The following is a 16972-nucleotide window of genomic DNA, read 5'->3' on the forward strand; positions in this document are numbered from 1 at the left end:
TTATGCTGTAAATCATTTTACATCAGTATCTATGAGTTTGCTTGCTTTAGGGATGATGATATGCAAGACTCTGGCGATGTACTTGCCTTAATCCCCAGTGTGCATTTTTCTCTGCCTTAACCACCAGCATACCTGCTGTTTGCTATTTCCTATTACGGGTTGCTGTTTGAAAATGCTGTTTTTTCAAAAAGCAGAGATTTCCTGCTTTTATAAAAAGCTTCTTCGGTTACAAGAGGTGTCTAACCAAACACCTAAAATTCTCATTTTTAAGTGAAAAAGCAAACAGTCGAAAAGCAGCAACCAAACATCCCTAAATCTCACATTGTAATCTTTATTGTTGCCCAAGATGTTCTCCCACTTCTCTTCCGCTCAGAGAAATAGAACACCAAATGCTTACACGCAAGAAACCTTTGATTATTCCATAGACATTAATGCAATGGGATTTCAGAAATTTATAGGATGGTTTGGACTATTCTGGATTATTGAACAGTTGCGGTTATATTTCCTCACCAGCTTCCTACATTCTAGATTTCTCCAAGTTGAAATTGATCGAACCTTAATTTGATATAAATGAAATTACAGAAAATGACAGATTTGAAAATAAGTGAAGAATTTTGTCATTTGTACAATTGAACTTCTATCACATTAAACATAACATCTTTCCATTTATATTTGTCAACTGCTAAATACCGCAACCAAATTCCTTATCATCGCATCTTTTAGACTTTTTTACCCTTCTTATAATTTTGATCAAAAACTGAAAATTCTCTCTCCAAAATTATAAACCCGAACAACAATAATTGAAATTATGAAAATAATTGATGTGTGACAATCCGAACCTCGAAAATGGATGATTATGAATCGGAAACATTAAGATTTACATCTTTTTATCAAAGAACTCATGAAAATAATACATATTTTTTATGACGATTTTACATTTTTCGTCATAAAAAATTGAATGCTTTAGTATTTTTCATCACTAAAAATTTTACGATTTTGCATATTTCAAATTTTGGTCTAAACGGATGCGGCATACCGTTCGACATATGGCGGGCACGGATGCAGTGTACCGCTCGACCCATGGTGGGAACGGATGCGGCATACCGTTCGACCCATGGCGGGAACGGATGCGGCATCCGTTCCCGCCATGGGACGAACGGTATGCCGCATCCGTTTAGGCTAAGTTTTGAATTTTCTCTCAAAATTTTTTTTTCCCAATTTCGAAATTTTTTTTATGCTAAGGACAAAATTGTCCAATGGATGCGGTGATAAAGAATTTGGTTGCGGTAAATAGCAATACCCTTTATATTTTGAAAAAAAGTAACATCCTGAAGTTCCTAATATTTACTAATTATAGCAATTAAATTTTGATCAATTATAATGAGACAAATAACAAGATTGTTATTTATGAACATTAAATAGGATTAATGTTTTTTTTATAGTTAAATACCCTAATATATTATTATAATTGATTCGAAAAGTCATGTAATGCTTGCTTCCCCCTATAAACAAAGCTTAAATGTAAACCAGCATACCCTTCGTATGATACGATGATGGAAAATGGCATTATCTTATCCATTGACCAAGAGAAAGAAAGCTCATTCCGGTAATCTTCCAGTTGTCAACTTTTTTGAATTGATTATGCTTTTCAAGTATAAGATGAGCATAAAATATACGAAATCAGGTACAGTAGTGGACTCAGTAATTTTCATTCTAAAACATAACTGATGTTTTGACAAATACTGCTTCCATTTCGTTGAGGCACAAAGGTAATACTTGAACTTATGAGCAATCAAGGATCAACTTGATCTCCATCATTTTCTTTTGGGCGGATCACGGCTGAGTCCATGCTTCTTCAGTGTTTTGATATAATTTCTCATCAGCGTAAACTTGTTACTACCAAGTTGATAGAAATAATCCCAAGTATAGATTCCAGTTTTATGCAAATCATCAAAACTTATCCTGAAATATCAACTCAAACACCATAAGTGGTTTTTATTTTGGAAATGCAATGCAGATGTGTAACATAGATAGTAAGTTTCAGCCCCAAGTACCTTACCCCATAGTTTCCTACAGGCTCTGCAGACATGATACCCACATGGCGCCGCCCAAAAATCACCTAATTAAGGAATGCCACACATTCAAACATGTTATTGGATTTGTGCTTAACTAGGGGGCAATCACACTCGAAACTAGTTAATAATGATATATATGAACCTTACCGCTCAGAAGGAATGCAGTGGATGCAGGTGATGTGGGCCGGGAACAAAAACCAACATGCCACGACTATAACATTACTACTATTCAACCAACTAAACTAATTCATGCTAACTACAAGCCAGTCAAGTGATTGAAGCACATCAATACAAATGACATGTTGAATAATTTGGATGACAAAATACACAAATTGAAGAGGACACACCCAAAGCCGCAAGGCGAAGAATATAAAGTTGTGACATATATACCTTCTCACCCCCGATGGACCTAACTTTAGCGTCAACAGCTGGACTATGTATTCTCAAAAATTCAGCTGAAAGATTAAACTTGCTGCCATTGGCAAATTCCATCTCTACCTGTAGCAAAAGATTCAAAAAGGACATACATCTATCATTAGCAACCTGATCAGATAATAGAAACATAACATCAATTAGCATTGAGAAAAGAATCAAGACCAAATTATCTGCAATGTAATTGCTTTCATCAAATTAATGCTGCTTAACATTCCTTCGACTATTGATAAAATAAACAACATTCTAGATTTACATAAACACTTGTAATACCTAGAACAATCTTAGCCACAGGCAATAGGAATTTGTCACAAGAAAAAGACAATGAGTCAATAGCCACTCACCTAAGCAAAATCAGACCATCTAATGTACTTAATTTCACAGCTTCAGATAAGTGAACCCCAAATGTGAACAAAGAAAATGCTAACCTTGTATTAGTGTCCTATATGAATATCACAGCTTTCAGTATTTAGACAGGCAACCCACATAGCAATGAAAATTATCTCCATCTGATCAAAGAGTGAAAACGTTAATGCAAAACTTGAGCATTCAGATGAGGAAGTGCATCTAAAATCTAAAGCAAACTTTCGGAAATTGACGTTTTTTTAGGATCAAGTATCAGTTTGCCCACTAAATTTGTCAGTTTAGCCAAACTTTAAGTCAAATTAGCATACTATTGAATTTATAATAAATTTCTCGGAATTACTAACAAATTGGAGACATAATTGACTAAAAATTACAATGGAACTGTAAGAAAAACCTCCGAAATCATACGATGAAGGAAATTGTTTAAAAGGGAACATACGGTAAGGAATCTGTATTTCCAAAAGAAAAAGAAAAAGCGTACATGTTTAGGAGGTTTTAGAGAGAATCTGCTTAACCGTGGAGCTTCAGCGCTGGTATGAATACTTCTGATTGCTCTTCCTGCTGCTAACATTCTTTCCCCTTTCTTCTTCTCCTCCACTTTGACTGCAAGCAAGGTTATGATCTTTTAGATTGACAAAATTATCCTCATATATTTCTCAATATATCAAGGTTATCCTTTGCTACCCATTTTCATTCAGGCCTATAATTGGTTCCCATTCCATTTCATTCATAAGGTCGCGTTTGGTTCGCCCGGGATAAAAATGAGAAATAAAAGGAATTACTTTGAAACAGTCTTGATCACATGCACCTTAATAAGCATGTAGAATTTGCTCATTCACCTATAGATATAGGTTTATTAAATCTAAGTCTCATGATGCTTTAAATCTCCACCTTAAGATTCTAATAAGCTTAGATCTAACGGCGAATGAGCAAATTCTACATGCTTATTAAGGTGCATGTGATCAAGACTGTTTCAGAGCAATTCCTTTTATTTCTCATTTTTGAAATGAGAACATTTTGATTCACTTGATAGGTGTTTGATTCAAATGAGAATCAACCTGTTTTCATCAATTTTTTTTTTCAAATTATATAATTGAATCAGTTTTATAATTAATCTATTTTTATGAAATGTGATAAAAAAAAAAGTTCAAAATATCACTTCATAAATTCCCGAAATTTTCCTTTGAAGCCTAACTTTCACTCATCATTTTATTCAAATTACGCAATATCATTTTTCCTTCTAGTCTGTTTATCTAGTGTTGGATGTTGAGAAGTACGTAGTGTTTTTATATTCGTGTATCTTATCAAATGTAGCATGACAACACAATTAATCAACGTAATGACGAATTTGAGAGAATGAAGTCGTAAACTCTTCTCTTTTTTAAGGAATGACCACTGCGTGCCATTTCTATTCAAAATAATATCATCAAATAACATCACTAAAAAATGAAGTATTGAATGAATGTGTGAACTACTTTACACTAGACCTGTTCAAAGGTCCACTGTGTTGGTCCCTTGTAAGGTTGCAAATATAGTTCCAAGGGGGGGTTAGGAACTATTTTACCTTTTTAAAATAATTTAGGCAGATTTCTTTTCTCTGAGAAAAGTTTATCTAACAGCGGCGCTTAGCACTCAGCAAGACACTGGCTTAGTCAACTAGTGACTAGGACAGCTTCGTTGCTTAAGTCAGGAAATAGCACTTAGAGTCTATTCCTGAACCTTCTCGTTGGTAGCGCACAACTCAGCTTGACCTCTTTTACTTGGTCAGTTTTAGTTTGTTTTAAGCAAGCAATGTAAATAAGGAGTTAAGGTTTAGAAATACTTCACTCAGCAGATTTATCCAGGTTCGGCTTCTTCTAAGCCTACGTCTTGTCCCCGGAACACTTCCGAGATTTCAAATCCTCTACTGAGCTCTTTAAAGGTAGAGCCTCAAACCTTTTACAATATCAGCAATTGAGTATAACAAGAGTACCTTCCTCTATACTTCTACTCAATCCTAATCTCTCCGCTGAGTACTTAAAACCGAGTACTCAGCCTCTCCTTTCTACTTCTAGAAATGATAAAGATTTTTGTCCTAAACAACAATTGCTAGAACACCTTAGATGATTGAAAAACAACCACTCTAGACTTTTACACAGATATGAAAATGTAGTGTAAGAATTTTGCTTTGCTTCTTGCTTGCAGAACTTGTAGAGATTTGGACAACGTAATGGCTTGATCAAGTTCTGTGTTTAGTGAAGCTTGTGATGGCACTATTTATAGAGACGTCTGGCCATTCGGTCATTTCGAATTTCGAAATAACCGTTGGAGGGAAACGGCTATGTGTCGTTGTCATCCTGACTTGCACAGAGCTCTTGGCCAATCACAATCGTGTATCTTCTGTCCTCGGTCAGCACAGCAGATGGTCTCTCCTTTTATGGTAAAGTCAACTAGACAGCATACTGTGTCGTCTGAACTTTGCTAAAAGAAGAAACACTTTGTCTGGAAGTTTTCCTCTGCCGGTCTGCTGTCTTGTACGCTTTGTCGAGACTACTCAGCAGCTTCATTGTGAAGTTGTTCCTGGAGGTCTTCTAGATCCTTCCATTTGCTGAGTTGCGTTTTTGTCCAAAACGACAACGTCTTGACATACGCGGGCCGAGTGTACTGAGTTGTTTGACTTGGGCCTTGGCTTCCGTATTGGGCTTGGGCCTTCCAATCCTTATGACTTATAACATTTATACTCAACATTGAATAAACACATTAGTAGAATAAATCAACGCATTTAAACTTAGTGTGTTTATAATATGTATTCTAATTTATACTTAAACAATTTTGTCAAATCAAAATTATGTGGAAAGGTGTTTCAACAAACTCCCCCATTTTGATGTTGGCAAAACTGTTCAGCAAGGAACTCAGTATGAGCTCCCCCATGATAGTTGACCTTTTTAATTAAGTGAACTCCCCCGTAAGGACTGGACTACTGACTTAGTTTTATTCTAAACATTCTAAGGTTTAACTGAATAAGTCTAAGATCAGATTTCAGGTATAGGTCAGCTTATGGGTCATATTCTATTTTACTCAGAATTCAGCGGAAGTAATGTATAGTGACAGAGCGCGCTGAGCAAATTATTGTTCAATGAGTTCTTTATCAGAATGTATCATAAGATCATAGTATGATGTCAAACATGTTATCAGCATATCATTTAGTCAATAAATATTATAAGTGTTAAGCATAGCTGATATAAACGAAGATACATAATAACTCAGTACTTAATAGCATATATCATAACTCAGTATTTGAATAAGAAAAGGAAGTATGATATATTGATAGAAGTCAGCAGTTGCACAGCAAAAGAAATAAATTAGCAAAAATTAAGACCTAGCCTAACTATTTCTTTTTCTTGCCCTGTGACTGACTTCTCTTGTACTGACATTGCTCATGCTGAGCTCTAGCAGCTTGCGCTTTCTCCCCCGTTTTGTCAACTTAAGGGAGCTTAAACGCATCGGTTAAGACAGCGCGAGTCAGTTCTTGTGAAAGCTCTTTGAGTTTGTCAGCACTTTCATTTACCCCATCAAAAATGCCAACGCCATCAGCGGATACTTCGACTGGTATATGAAGATCAGCAGCACTGAGCATATTCACACTGAAGGCTTGTGCTTTGGCTTGCCAAATGAGAGCTTCAGTGAGACCAGCAAAGACTTGGTGGAAGGTTTTTAAGAGTGCTGAGTCATAATGATGACGCTGGATATTGTTATGACGGATGTGAGTGAAGGATTGCCGTGCAAGAGATAGCAACTCATTTTGCTTCATCGAGTCAGTATCCATCTCTTGCTTGTTGAGATTAAGGAGCCGAATGGCCTCACCAATTTGCTCGACTGAGCACTGACTATAGGATACCATTTGCTCATTTGTCTTAAGTTGCTCAATATGAAGCTGAGCAAAGAGCATCTTGAGTTATGAGGAAGTGGCATAGTCAGTGTGCCCAGCAGATAACTTCTGAACTTGCTGATGGAGTGAGTTCAGATGTTGAATTGTTGACAGCTGTATCTCTGCCAACTTAGCAATGGAATCCTGCTTAGCTTGCTGGGCTTGTAATGACAGGACGGCATTCAACAAATCCTTGAGTCCCTTGACTTCGTTGAGAAGTAGAGTGACTTGAGAGAGCTGAGTTGCGGCAGGAATTGAAGATCCAGCAGCAGGCGAAGCGGAATGTTGAAGATCGTGGATGAGTGCTTGCACTGAGTCAAGGAGCTTTTTGTCGGACTCAGTGGTATCCCGATGTACATCAGTATGACCAGAAGAAAGTGGGGTGAAAGGAATACCCTGGTCAGTGACTGGATGACTTGGCTCAATCTGCACTTGAGTTGGAGGTAAGTTTGATTGATCAGCAGAGAGGTTGTTGATGATGGAAGTCATAACCCGAACACTGTCTGTGCTGACGACAGAGGGATGAGGAGTCAGCATTATGCTTGAGGAAACAGCATGGGCAGTGCTTGGTTCAACCTGACTTGTAGAAGTGGTTGAAGTGTTATGCTCGGCATGTTCCTGTTGAGAAGAAACAGAGGCTTGTTTTTCCAACGGCGTTGTAGTAGAGGAAGTTGAGGGCCGTTTGAAAAATTTTAATTGGACGGTAGAAGGATCCTTTGTTGTCTTGGAGAGGACAAGTTGAGGAATGGATGGTGGTTGCACAGGAGGGTCACTGACTATTACCTTACTGGCCTTAACCAGTTTTCGCCTTCTACGTGGTGGAGTGGTATGATGAGCAGGTTCCTTTTGCTCAGTCTGAATCTGGTCAGCTTGCTCTTCAACTTGTTCAACTCCCGCAGCCAACTCAGTGTCAGTCTGCACAGCACCACCTGCTAACCCAGCGTCAGCGTCCTCAGCTTCAATTTCGCTGGCATATTCTTCAGACTCCTCAGCGTCATTCTGACCGCTGGTTTCATCATCTTCTTCTTCTTCCTCAATATTATCTCCATCAAGTTCTTCCTCAACTTGGGAGATGAAGTGGTCATCTAACTGGACCTCAGTTCCCTCAGCATCAGTGCCTTGACATTGAGTGAAGTGAGAATCACCCGGTACAATAAAATCCGTCGGTATGACGTCGAGAGGGGCCAGTGTTGAAGACTTCTGCTTCTTCTGAGGGAGCTCAGCAGCTGCCTCAGTGTTAGGCTCATCTTGCCTGCTTCTCTTCTCAGCTGACTTTCCAGCTGACCTCTGCCTCTTTGCTGGAGACACAACATTAGGTGTCCCAGCAGATTTTCTCTTGCGAGAAGCTGGGGCCTTAGTTCTTTGCCCTTTCTTAGGCTCAGCTATAGTCTCCTCAGTCTGATCAGCTTGGCCAGCAGCAGCAGCAGCTTTTCCTTTCTTCAAAGGCTGCCCATATTTCAGTGCCCTCAGCGAGGCCGCTGTGATTTCGGTTCCTCTGAAAGATTCCTCACCTTCAAGGTCAATCTTGTGGTCGATGAGGATCCTGGTAATGATTGATCCCAACCTCATTGTACCCGTGCTGCGTAGGAACCCAGCAACTAGGAAGACGGGCATGTTGATGGGGGTGTACGTCAGCATGTGCCATATGAAGCACTGTTCAAAGTTCGTTGCTGAGGTCGTGCAGTTTATCTTAGGGTAAATGAAGTAGCTCAGCAGGTAGTGAGCCATCTTTTGGTGCTGTCCCATTGAAGATGCTGAGATCTCGCCTGAGTGACCCTCAAGTTTGCAGAAAGTATGGACGTAGTCGGTCTTGTCCTGATCTCCAGACTTCCTCAGCCTCACTCCCTCAGTTTTAAGTTGGAGGAGATTTCCCAAGTACAGAGGGTTGATGAAGATCGTCTTTCCTTTTACTTTAGTGCTTAGATAGTCTGGGGAGTCATTGGCAACCATGAGATTGTGGTAAAACTCCCTTACTAGGTCAGGATACGTTTCATCTCTGACGGAGAACAGCCCAGTCCATTCGTTCTTTGCAATCCATTCGGCAAACGGTTATTCATGTTAGACGAAGTGCTCAGAAACCCATCTGGAGGGCTCAACTTTCCATTCGAGAACACTTTCGAAGACTTTGGAGTAGGTTCGTATTTTCACAGCTTTCTCTTTTTCAGAGTTTTGATCAGTTTTACCCTTGCTAGAGGTGGAAGGGTTTCGTGAAGGTTCATCGGAGCTGGACTTATTTTGGCCGGCACCGGAGACGTTGAAGGATAGCTTAGTCATGCTTCTAAGATGGAGAGAATAGAGGTATTTGAGAGAGAGAAATTTGGGTGATTTCGTAGCCTTAAAGATTTGTTGAGCGTATGGAGTAAAAGATGTGGAATTGCCCATGATTTATAGACGAGTTGAACGGTGTGGATCTTAACCAAATCCATGTGTCAGTTGCCTTGGGATCATGTACCGACAGGGATCCTGGCATTTATGACACATTACGGCGAATACGTCATCCTAGGTTATACGCGTGCTTGGAATTTATGCTAACGGATTAATCACTCAGTATTTAGAATGTCAAGCGTTTGATATTCTGAGAGGTCAGTGCATTATTTAAGGATGATTTTAAGTTCAAGTTCTAAACTAATTTACTCAGTGTGCAAGTTTACTCAGTATTGTATATTCAGTCAGTTTCAAGAGATACTCAGCAAACAATAAATCATTCAGCATGTAATTCACTCAGCATTCAATATTCATTTAGCACAGGAATTTACTGAAGAGGATTAAACATACCAATTGCTTCTCTCAGTATGCTGAACTGCTCACGAGCCAGTGGCTTCGTGAAGATATCCCCCAGCTGTTCGTCCGTTGGGACATAAGTCAGCTTAATTTCTTTCTTAAGTACATGATCTCTGATGAAATGATGTCTTATGCTGACATGCTTCATCCTGCTGTGCTGGATTGGGTTCTTTGAGAGGTCAATTGCACTCTTGTTGTCGCATTTGACTTCAATTGTCTTTGTTTGAACACCATAATCTTCAAGCTGTTGCTTAATCCAAAGGACTTGAGCAACACAGCTTCCAGCAGCAATGTACTCAGCTTCAGTTGTGGACAGGGCTACTGACGCCTGCTTCTTGCTGAACCAAGATACAAGACAGCTTCCTAGGAATTGGCATCCTCCAGAGGTGCTTTTTCTTTCCAGCTTGTCTCGTCCATAGTCAGCGTCAGTGTATCCGATGAGTGTAAAGTCATGAGTATTTGGATACCACAGACCTGCATTTACTGAGCTTTGCAAATATCTAAGGATCCTTTTTACAGCTATGTAATGGGATTCCTTAGGGTTAGCTTGATATCTAGCACAATAACATACTGAGAACTGAATGTCCGGTCTACTTGCTGTTAAGTAAAGTAAAGAGCCAATCATACCTCGGTATAACTTGCTGTCTACTGACTTACCATTTTCATCGGCACAAAGGACAGTGTCAGTGCCCATAGGAGTGGATATTGGCTTACAATGTTCTAGTTCATATTTCTTCAATATCTCCTTGGCATATTTAGCTTGACTTATGAATATGCCATTCTTTCCTTGCTTAATTTGAAGTCCGAGGAAGAAGTTGAGTTCTCCCATCATTGACATTTCGAATTCAGTCTGCATTTGTTTGCTAAATTCCTTGCACATAGATTCATTAGTAGCACCAAATATAATATCATCCACATATATTTGTGCCAGCATGGTATCTTTACCCTTTCTCTTAATGAATAAGGTTGTATCAGCTTGACCCCTGACGTAACCTCTAGTCAGTAAGAAGTTGGTCAGCCTCTCATACCAAGCACGTGGTGCTTGCTTGAGTCCGTACAGAGCCTTTTTGAGTTTGTAAACATGATTTGGGAACTTAGGGTCCTCAAACCCTGGAGGCTGATTTACATAGACCTCCTCGTCTATTACTCCATTAAGAAAGGCACTTTTGACATCCATTTGAAACAGTTTAAAGTTCATGTAAGATGCATATGCACATAAAATCCTAATAGCTTCTAGCCTTGCCACTGGGGCAAGGGTCTCACCGTAGTCTATACCTTCTTGCTGACTGTAGCCCTGAGCTACAAGTCTTGCCTTGTTTCTGACTACGTTTCCTTGCTCATCTAGCTTGTTCCTGAAGACCCATCTTGTTCCAATGGTCTTTTGGCTTCTAGGATGTGGCACTAGCTCCCATACATTATTCCTCCTGAACTGATTGAGTTCCTCTTGCATGGCATTCATCCAGTATTCGTCATCCTCAGCTTCGGCAAAGTTCTTCGGCTCAAGTACTGAGACAAAAGCTACATTGCCGAGATATTTCCTTAGTTGATTTCTTGTCATCAGCGTATTTCCAGCTGAGTCAAGAATTGCATTTTCTGAATGCCCTCTTGGGACTCTTATCTCCTTTGGTAGACTTGTGTCTTGATCTATCTGTGTTTCAACATTCTCTGCAGAAGTAGATGGGTCAGTGAAAGTAATTTTAGGTTCACTCTTACTTTTGGTCAGCCGTTTTATGAAGGACTCAGTGGCTGGTTCTTGATCAGCAGGTGCTGAGTTTGGTTCATCTTTTGTCAGCGGCTGGTATCTTCCTGCAGGGTTAGTTTCATCGAATTGCACATGTATAGATTCTTCTAATACTTGAGTTCTCTTATTAAAAACTCTGTATGCTTTGCTGTTTGTTGAGTAGCCTAGAAAGATAGCCTCATCAGCTTTTGAATCAAATTTGGCTAAGCTATCTTTGGTATTTAAAATAAAACACCTACAGCCAAAGGCACGAAAGTATCCAATGTTGGGCTTTCGTCCTTTCCAAAGTTCATATGGGGTTTTCTTAAGTATAGGTCTAACTAAAGCCCTATTCAGAATATAGCATGCTGCGTTGACAGCTTCTCCCCAAAAATACTTTGGAAGCCTATGCTCATCCAGCATTGTCCTAGCAATCTCAACCAGAGTTCTGTTCTTCCTTTCAACAACCCCATTTTGCTGAGGCGTTCGAGGAGCAGAGAAATTGTGGTCAATGCCGCTGGCTTCACAGAATTCAACAAACTTTTGGTTCTTGAATTCTCCACCATTATCACTACGGATATGAGCTAATTTTAGGTCTTTCTCATTTTCAATTTTTCTAACCAAGTTTGAAAATGTCTCAAAAGTCTCATCCTTACTGGTCAGCAGGATAACCCATGTGTACCGAGAGAAATCATCTACAACAACCAAGGAAAACCTTCTTCCACCCAGACTCAACGGCTGGACTGGACCAAAGAGATCCAAGTGTAGCATTTCTAACGGACGTTTAGTTGAGACAATGTTTTTACTTTGAAAAGATTGCTTGGTTTGTTTTCCAGCTTGGCAGGTATGGCATAATTGATCTCTTTGAAATTTAAGTTCAGGCAGTCCCTCAACCAATTGCTTTCTTGCTAATTTGGCCAGGAGGTCCATGCTTACATGACCAAGTCTCTTGTGCCATAGCCAGAAATTTTTTTCCTTTGTGACTAAGCATACAGTTTTTGAAAACTTCTTTTCGAGGTTTAGCATAAAGACATTGTCTATCCGAGGGGCAGTTAAAATTAACTCATTTGATTTTCCCTCATATATTTTACATCCAGTTTCGTCAAATATAACTTTTCTTCCATTATCACATAGCTGAGCTACGCTGAGTAAGTTATATTTGAGTCCGCTGACTAGGGAGACAGATTCAATAGTGGGATTACCTCCAACGGTGCCTGATCCTACTATTTTACCCTTTTTGTTGTCTCCAAAACTTACGCTTCCTCCTCGTTTACGTTCGAACGTGATGAATTGAGTTTCATCGCCCGTCATATGCCTTGAGCATGCGCTGTCAATATACCACATTTTTTACTTCTCGGCACATCTCAGGCTTACCTGCATTGTAATCAGTTTCCTTTAGGTACCCAATTCTTTTTGGGTCCTGACTTGTTAGGTTCAACAGGTAAAGCATCATATTTTATTTTATGGCGGCATACATGGACAGTATGGCCATTCTTTCCACAGAAGTCACAACTGACCTTCTGTTTAGGATTTTTTACTGACTTGTCAGCACCCCAGTGCTGAGCGTGCCAGCACACTTTAGTAGTGTGTCCTAACTTCCCACAAAAATCACATTGGACTTTTCGATGGGGATTTCTTCTCTGCTGAGTACCTTGGTACTGTGTACCTTGATACTGAGTTCTCAGCGGAAAATTGTTTTTGTTTGGAACCTTTAATTGGTTCTGAATGGTTGTGACATCCTTCCTCAGTTTCTTTGAAACTGACTAGACTTCAGAGACAGACTCATGAATGATTTTCATATTTTCATGCAAAACTGAGTTGTCTTGAAGAAGGTATCTGAGGTCACTCAGTTTGACCTCTTCTACTTCATCACAGCGTCGGCTGAGTGCTTTAATCTTCCTATTACACTTTTTAACAAGTGTATAGAGATCATTCAGGGCGTTACCCATTTCATTTCTGAGTTGAGAGAGTGAGATTACCTCATTAGATTGCTCCTCATTATCTGACTCATCAGATTGGTCAGCATGCTTAGAAATGCATGGCTCAGCAAGTTCGTCAGCCATAAAGCATATCTTCGCTGACTCGGTGGCCTCAGTTTCTGTTGATGAAGATTCATCACTGTCACTCCAAGTAGCCACCATTGCCTTCTTCCCACTTTTCTTGTCTTTCCTCAGCGTGGGGCAGTTTGACTTAATATGGCCATCTTGGTGGCACTCAAAGCATGTAATGGGCTTTGAGCTGTCCTTTCTGTATTTGCTGTCGCTTGAGTCAGCCTTATACTTATCAAACTTTTTGTAAGGCTTTTTGGAATATTTGTCGTTCTTCCTGAACAGCCTCTTCATCTTTCTTGTGAACATAGCCATCTCCTCATCATCAGTTGAACTCCCGTCAGTGGAGTCAGCCTTCATGACAAGTGACTTCTGCTTCTTGTCATCAGATTTTTCCTTCACCTCAAAGTTCTTCATTGATATCTTATGGGTCAGCAATGAACCAATGAGTTCATCATATTTGTAGGTGGTTAAATCCTGAGCTTCCTCAACTGCTGTCTTCTTTGCTTGCCAGTCTTTTGGAAGACTCCTGAGTATCTTTTTGACTTGTTCTTCCTCAGTGAAGATTTTCCCAAGTCTCTTGAGCTCATTAATGATGTTGGTGAACCTTGCGTTCATGTCTGAAATGCCCTCATCATTGTTCATCTCGAACAGCTCGTACAGTCTCATCTGCTGATTCACCTTGGATTCTTTTACTTTGTTTGTTCCCTCGTAGGTGACTTCCAGCTTTTTCCAGATCTCTTGTGCCGACTCACAACCTGAGATTTTGTTATATTCTGCAGCATCGAGCGCACAGTGAAGCATATTGATAGCCGAAGCATGGTTTTGAAGCTTCTTAAGATCATCCTCTGTCCATTCAACCTCAGCTTTAACAACTGACTGGCCAGCAACAACTTTCACAGGTACAAACGGGCCTTGGACTATAGATAGCCAGGCACTCATGTTTGTATCTTGAATGAAGTTTTTCATCCTATTCTTTCAAAAGGTATAGTTTGACCCGAAGAATAGGGGAGGCCTGGTAATGGACAGCCCCTCAGGTAATATCTGAGTTGTCTGGTTTCCAGGGAGAAACCGAGTGCTGTTTTCGCCCATGGTATGGATCAACTCAAGGTTGTTAGACCTTTAGTAATGAGCTTTTAGGCTCTGATACCACTTGTTGGTCCCTTGTAAGGTTGCAAATATAGTTCCAAGGGGGGGGGGGGGGTTAGGAACTATTTTACCTTTTTAAAATAATTTAGGCAGATTTCTTTTCTCTAAGAAAAGTTTATCTAACAGCGGCGCTTAGCACTCAGCAAGACACTGGCTTAGTCAACTAGTGACTAGGACAGCTTCGTTGCTTAAGTCAGGAAATAGCACTTAGAGTCTATTCCTGAACCTTCTCGTTGGTAGCGCACAACTCAGCTTGACCTCTTTTACTTGGTCAGTTTTAGTTTGTTTTAAGCAAGCAATGTAAATAAGGAGTTAAGGTTTAGAAATACTTCACTCAGCAGATTTATCCAGGTTCGGCTTCTTCTAAGCCTACGTCCTGTCCCCGGAACACTTCCGAGATTTCAAATCCTCTACTGAGCTCTTTAAAGGTAGAGCCTCAAACCTTTTACAATATCAACAATTGAGTATAACAAGAGTACCTTCCTCTATACTTCTACTCAATCCTAATCTCTCCGCTGAGTACTTAAAACCGAGTACTCAGCCTCTCCTTTCTACTTCTAGAAATGATAAAGATTTTTGTCCTAAACAACAATTGCTAGAACACCTTAGATGATTGAAAAACAACCACTCTAGACTTTTACACAGATATGAAAATGTAGTGTAAGAATTTTGCTTTGCTTCTTGCTTGCAGAACTTGTAGAGATTTGGACAACGTAATGGCTTGATCAAGTTCTGTGTTTAGTGAAGCTTGTGATGGCACTATTTATAGAGACGTCTGGCCATTCGGTCATTTCGAATTTCGAAATAACCGTTGGAGGGAAACGGCTATGTGTCGTTGTCATCCTGACTTGCACAGAGCTATTGGCCAATCACAATCGTGTATCTTCTGTCCTCGGTCAGCACAGCAGATGGTCTCTCCTTTTATGGTAAAGTCAACTGGACAGCATACTGTGTCGTCTGAACTTTGCTAAAAGAAGAAACACTTTGTCTGGAAGTTTTCCTCTGCCGGTCTGCTGTCTTGTACGCTTTGTCGAGACTACTCAGCAGCTTCATTGTGAAGTTGTTCCTGAAGGTCTTCTAGATCCTTCCATTTGCTGAGTTGCGTTTTTGTCCAAAACGACAACGTCTTGACATACGCGGGCCGAGTGTACTGAGTTGTTTGACTTGGGCCTTGGCTTCCGTATTGGGCTTGGGCCTTCCAATCCTTATGACTTATAACATTTATACTCAACATTGAACAAACACATTAGTAGAATAAATCAACGCATTTAAACTTAGTGTGTTTAGAATATGTATTCTAATTTATACTTAAACAATTTTGTCAAATCAAAATTATGTGGAAAGGTGTTTCAACACACTGGCCCGTTCAGTCCGCTCTTTAAAAACTGGGCTTGGACGTATATGTTTTGTAATAGGTCTGGTCCTACCCAAACCCATTTAGGCCTGCATATAGAATAGGTTGGGCTTGAGATTTATCTCAAAACCCAGGCCCAGCCCGACCCGAAATTTTAATAATAATTTAATTTAATAAACTTTATATTCCAAAATAAAAATTTTAAATTTCTTCAACATAAAAATTTCCAAACCTTATATTTTTTTTAGAATTTGTGAATATGTACATATTGTTGTTACTATTTTATTTAATACTATAAAAAAGTATTTTTTTTTATTTAGGATTGCGTTAATTGATTTTTATTGAAATAATCCTCTAAAATTTAGTTTATTATATTTTATTATTTATATTTATAGTATAATTTTTAAGTATAATTTTAATTTTTAAAAAATACAAAGATATTATTTGGGCCAGGCTGGGTTGAGCTTGGGAATTAGTTCTTTTAGTCCGGCCCGAGCCCGATGTAAATATAGTGCGAGCTTGGTTGGACTTGAACAAAATAATTATTTGACAAACCGATTAGGTCCGGTCTAAGCCCAACTCGGCCCACCCATGAACAGGTCTACTCACCATAATCCCAAACTCAGTGGAAAAAAAAGTTGAACAAAAGTTATATAATCTTACTAAAAAGACTTTAATGAATAAGTCTATAAAAAAAGTTAATTACAAATCTAGCTCAATTACATATCTAACCCACTTTACTTCCATTTTACTAAATCTTGTCTTTTTCTTCATCTGTAATGGTATCGTTTCAATTTTCTATATTTTCCACTATTTTTCTGCATTGTTGTCACATTTGTGACGAAATTTGTCGCATTTCGTTACAAATGCGACACCAATGCAGAAAAATGGTGGAGAATTAAGAAAATTGAAACGATACCATTACAGATGAAGAAAGAGGCAAGACCAGCTAGAAAAGCAGATGTATAAGCTAAAAACATATCATTTCTATGGGAAATTGAACATAATACTTCAAAAACCTCAAAAATTACTAACGATTGATATCAGAAATCGATCCATCGATCAATAGAACTAAGGGTAATTTTGTCCAAAGTGGATGAAATGGTCTAATTTAGTAAAATGGAAGCAAAGTGGGTTAGA

The 16972-nt window shown here is 39.2% G+C and overlaps 1 protein-coding gene across 1 annotated transcript; it reads right to left on the reverse strand.

The window, feature by feature from the left end:
* Positions 1 to 1803: 1803 nt before the first annotated feature.
* Positions 1804 to 3489, reverse strand: LOC136233076 (uncharacterized). Its single transcript, XM_066022626.1, has 4 exons — positions 3355 to 3489; positions 2466 to 2573; positions 2060 to 2119; positions 1804 to 1962 (listed from the first exon to the last, which is right to left on the reverse strand). The coding sequence occupies exons 1-4, from the start codon at positions 3442 to 3444 to the stop codon at positions 1951 to 1953; spliced, it is 270 nt and encodes an 89-aa protein (XP_065878698.1). The 5' UTR covers positions 3445 to 3489; the 3' UTR covers positions 1804 to 1950.
* Positions 3490 to 16972: the final 13483 nt, after the last annotated feature.

This window comes from Euphorbia lathyris, chromosome 6 (genome assembly GCF_963576675.1).
Source record: "Euphorbia lathyris chromosome 6, ddEupLath1.1, whole genome shotgun sequence".
NCBI lineage: Eukaryota > Viridiplantae > Streptophyta > Magnoliopsida > Malpighiales > Euphorbiaceae > Euphorbia > Euphorbia lathyris.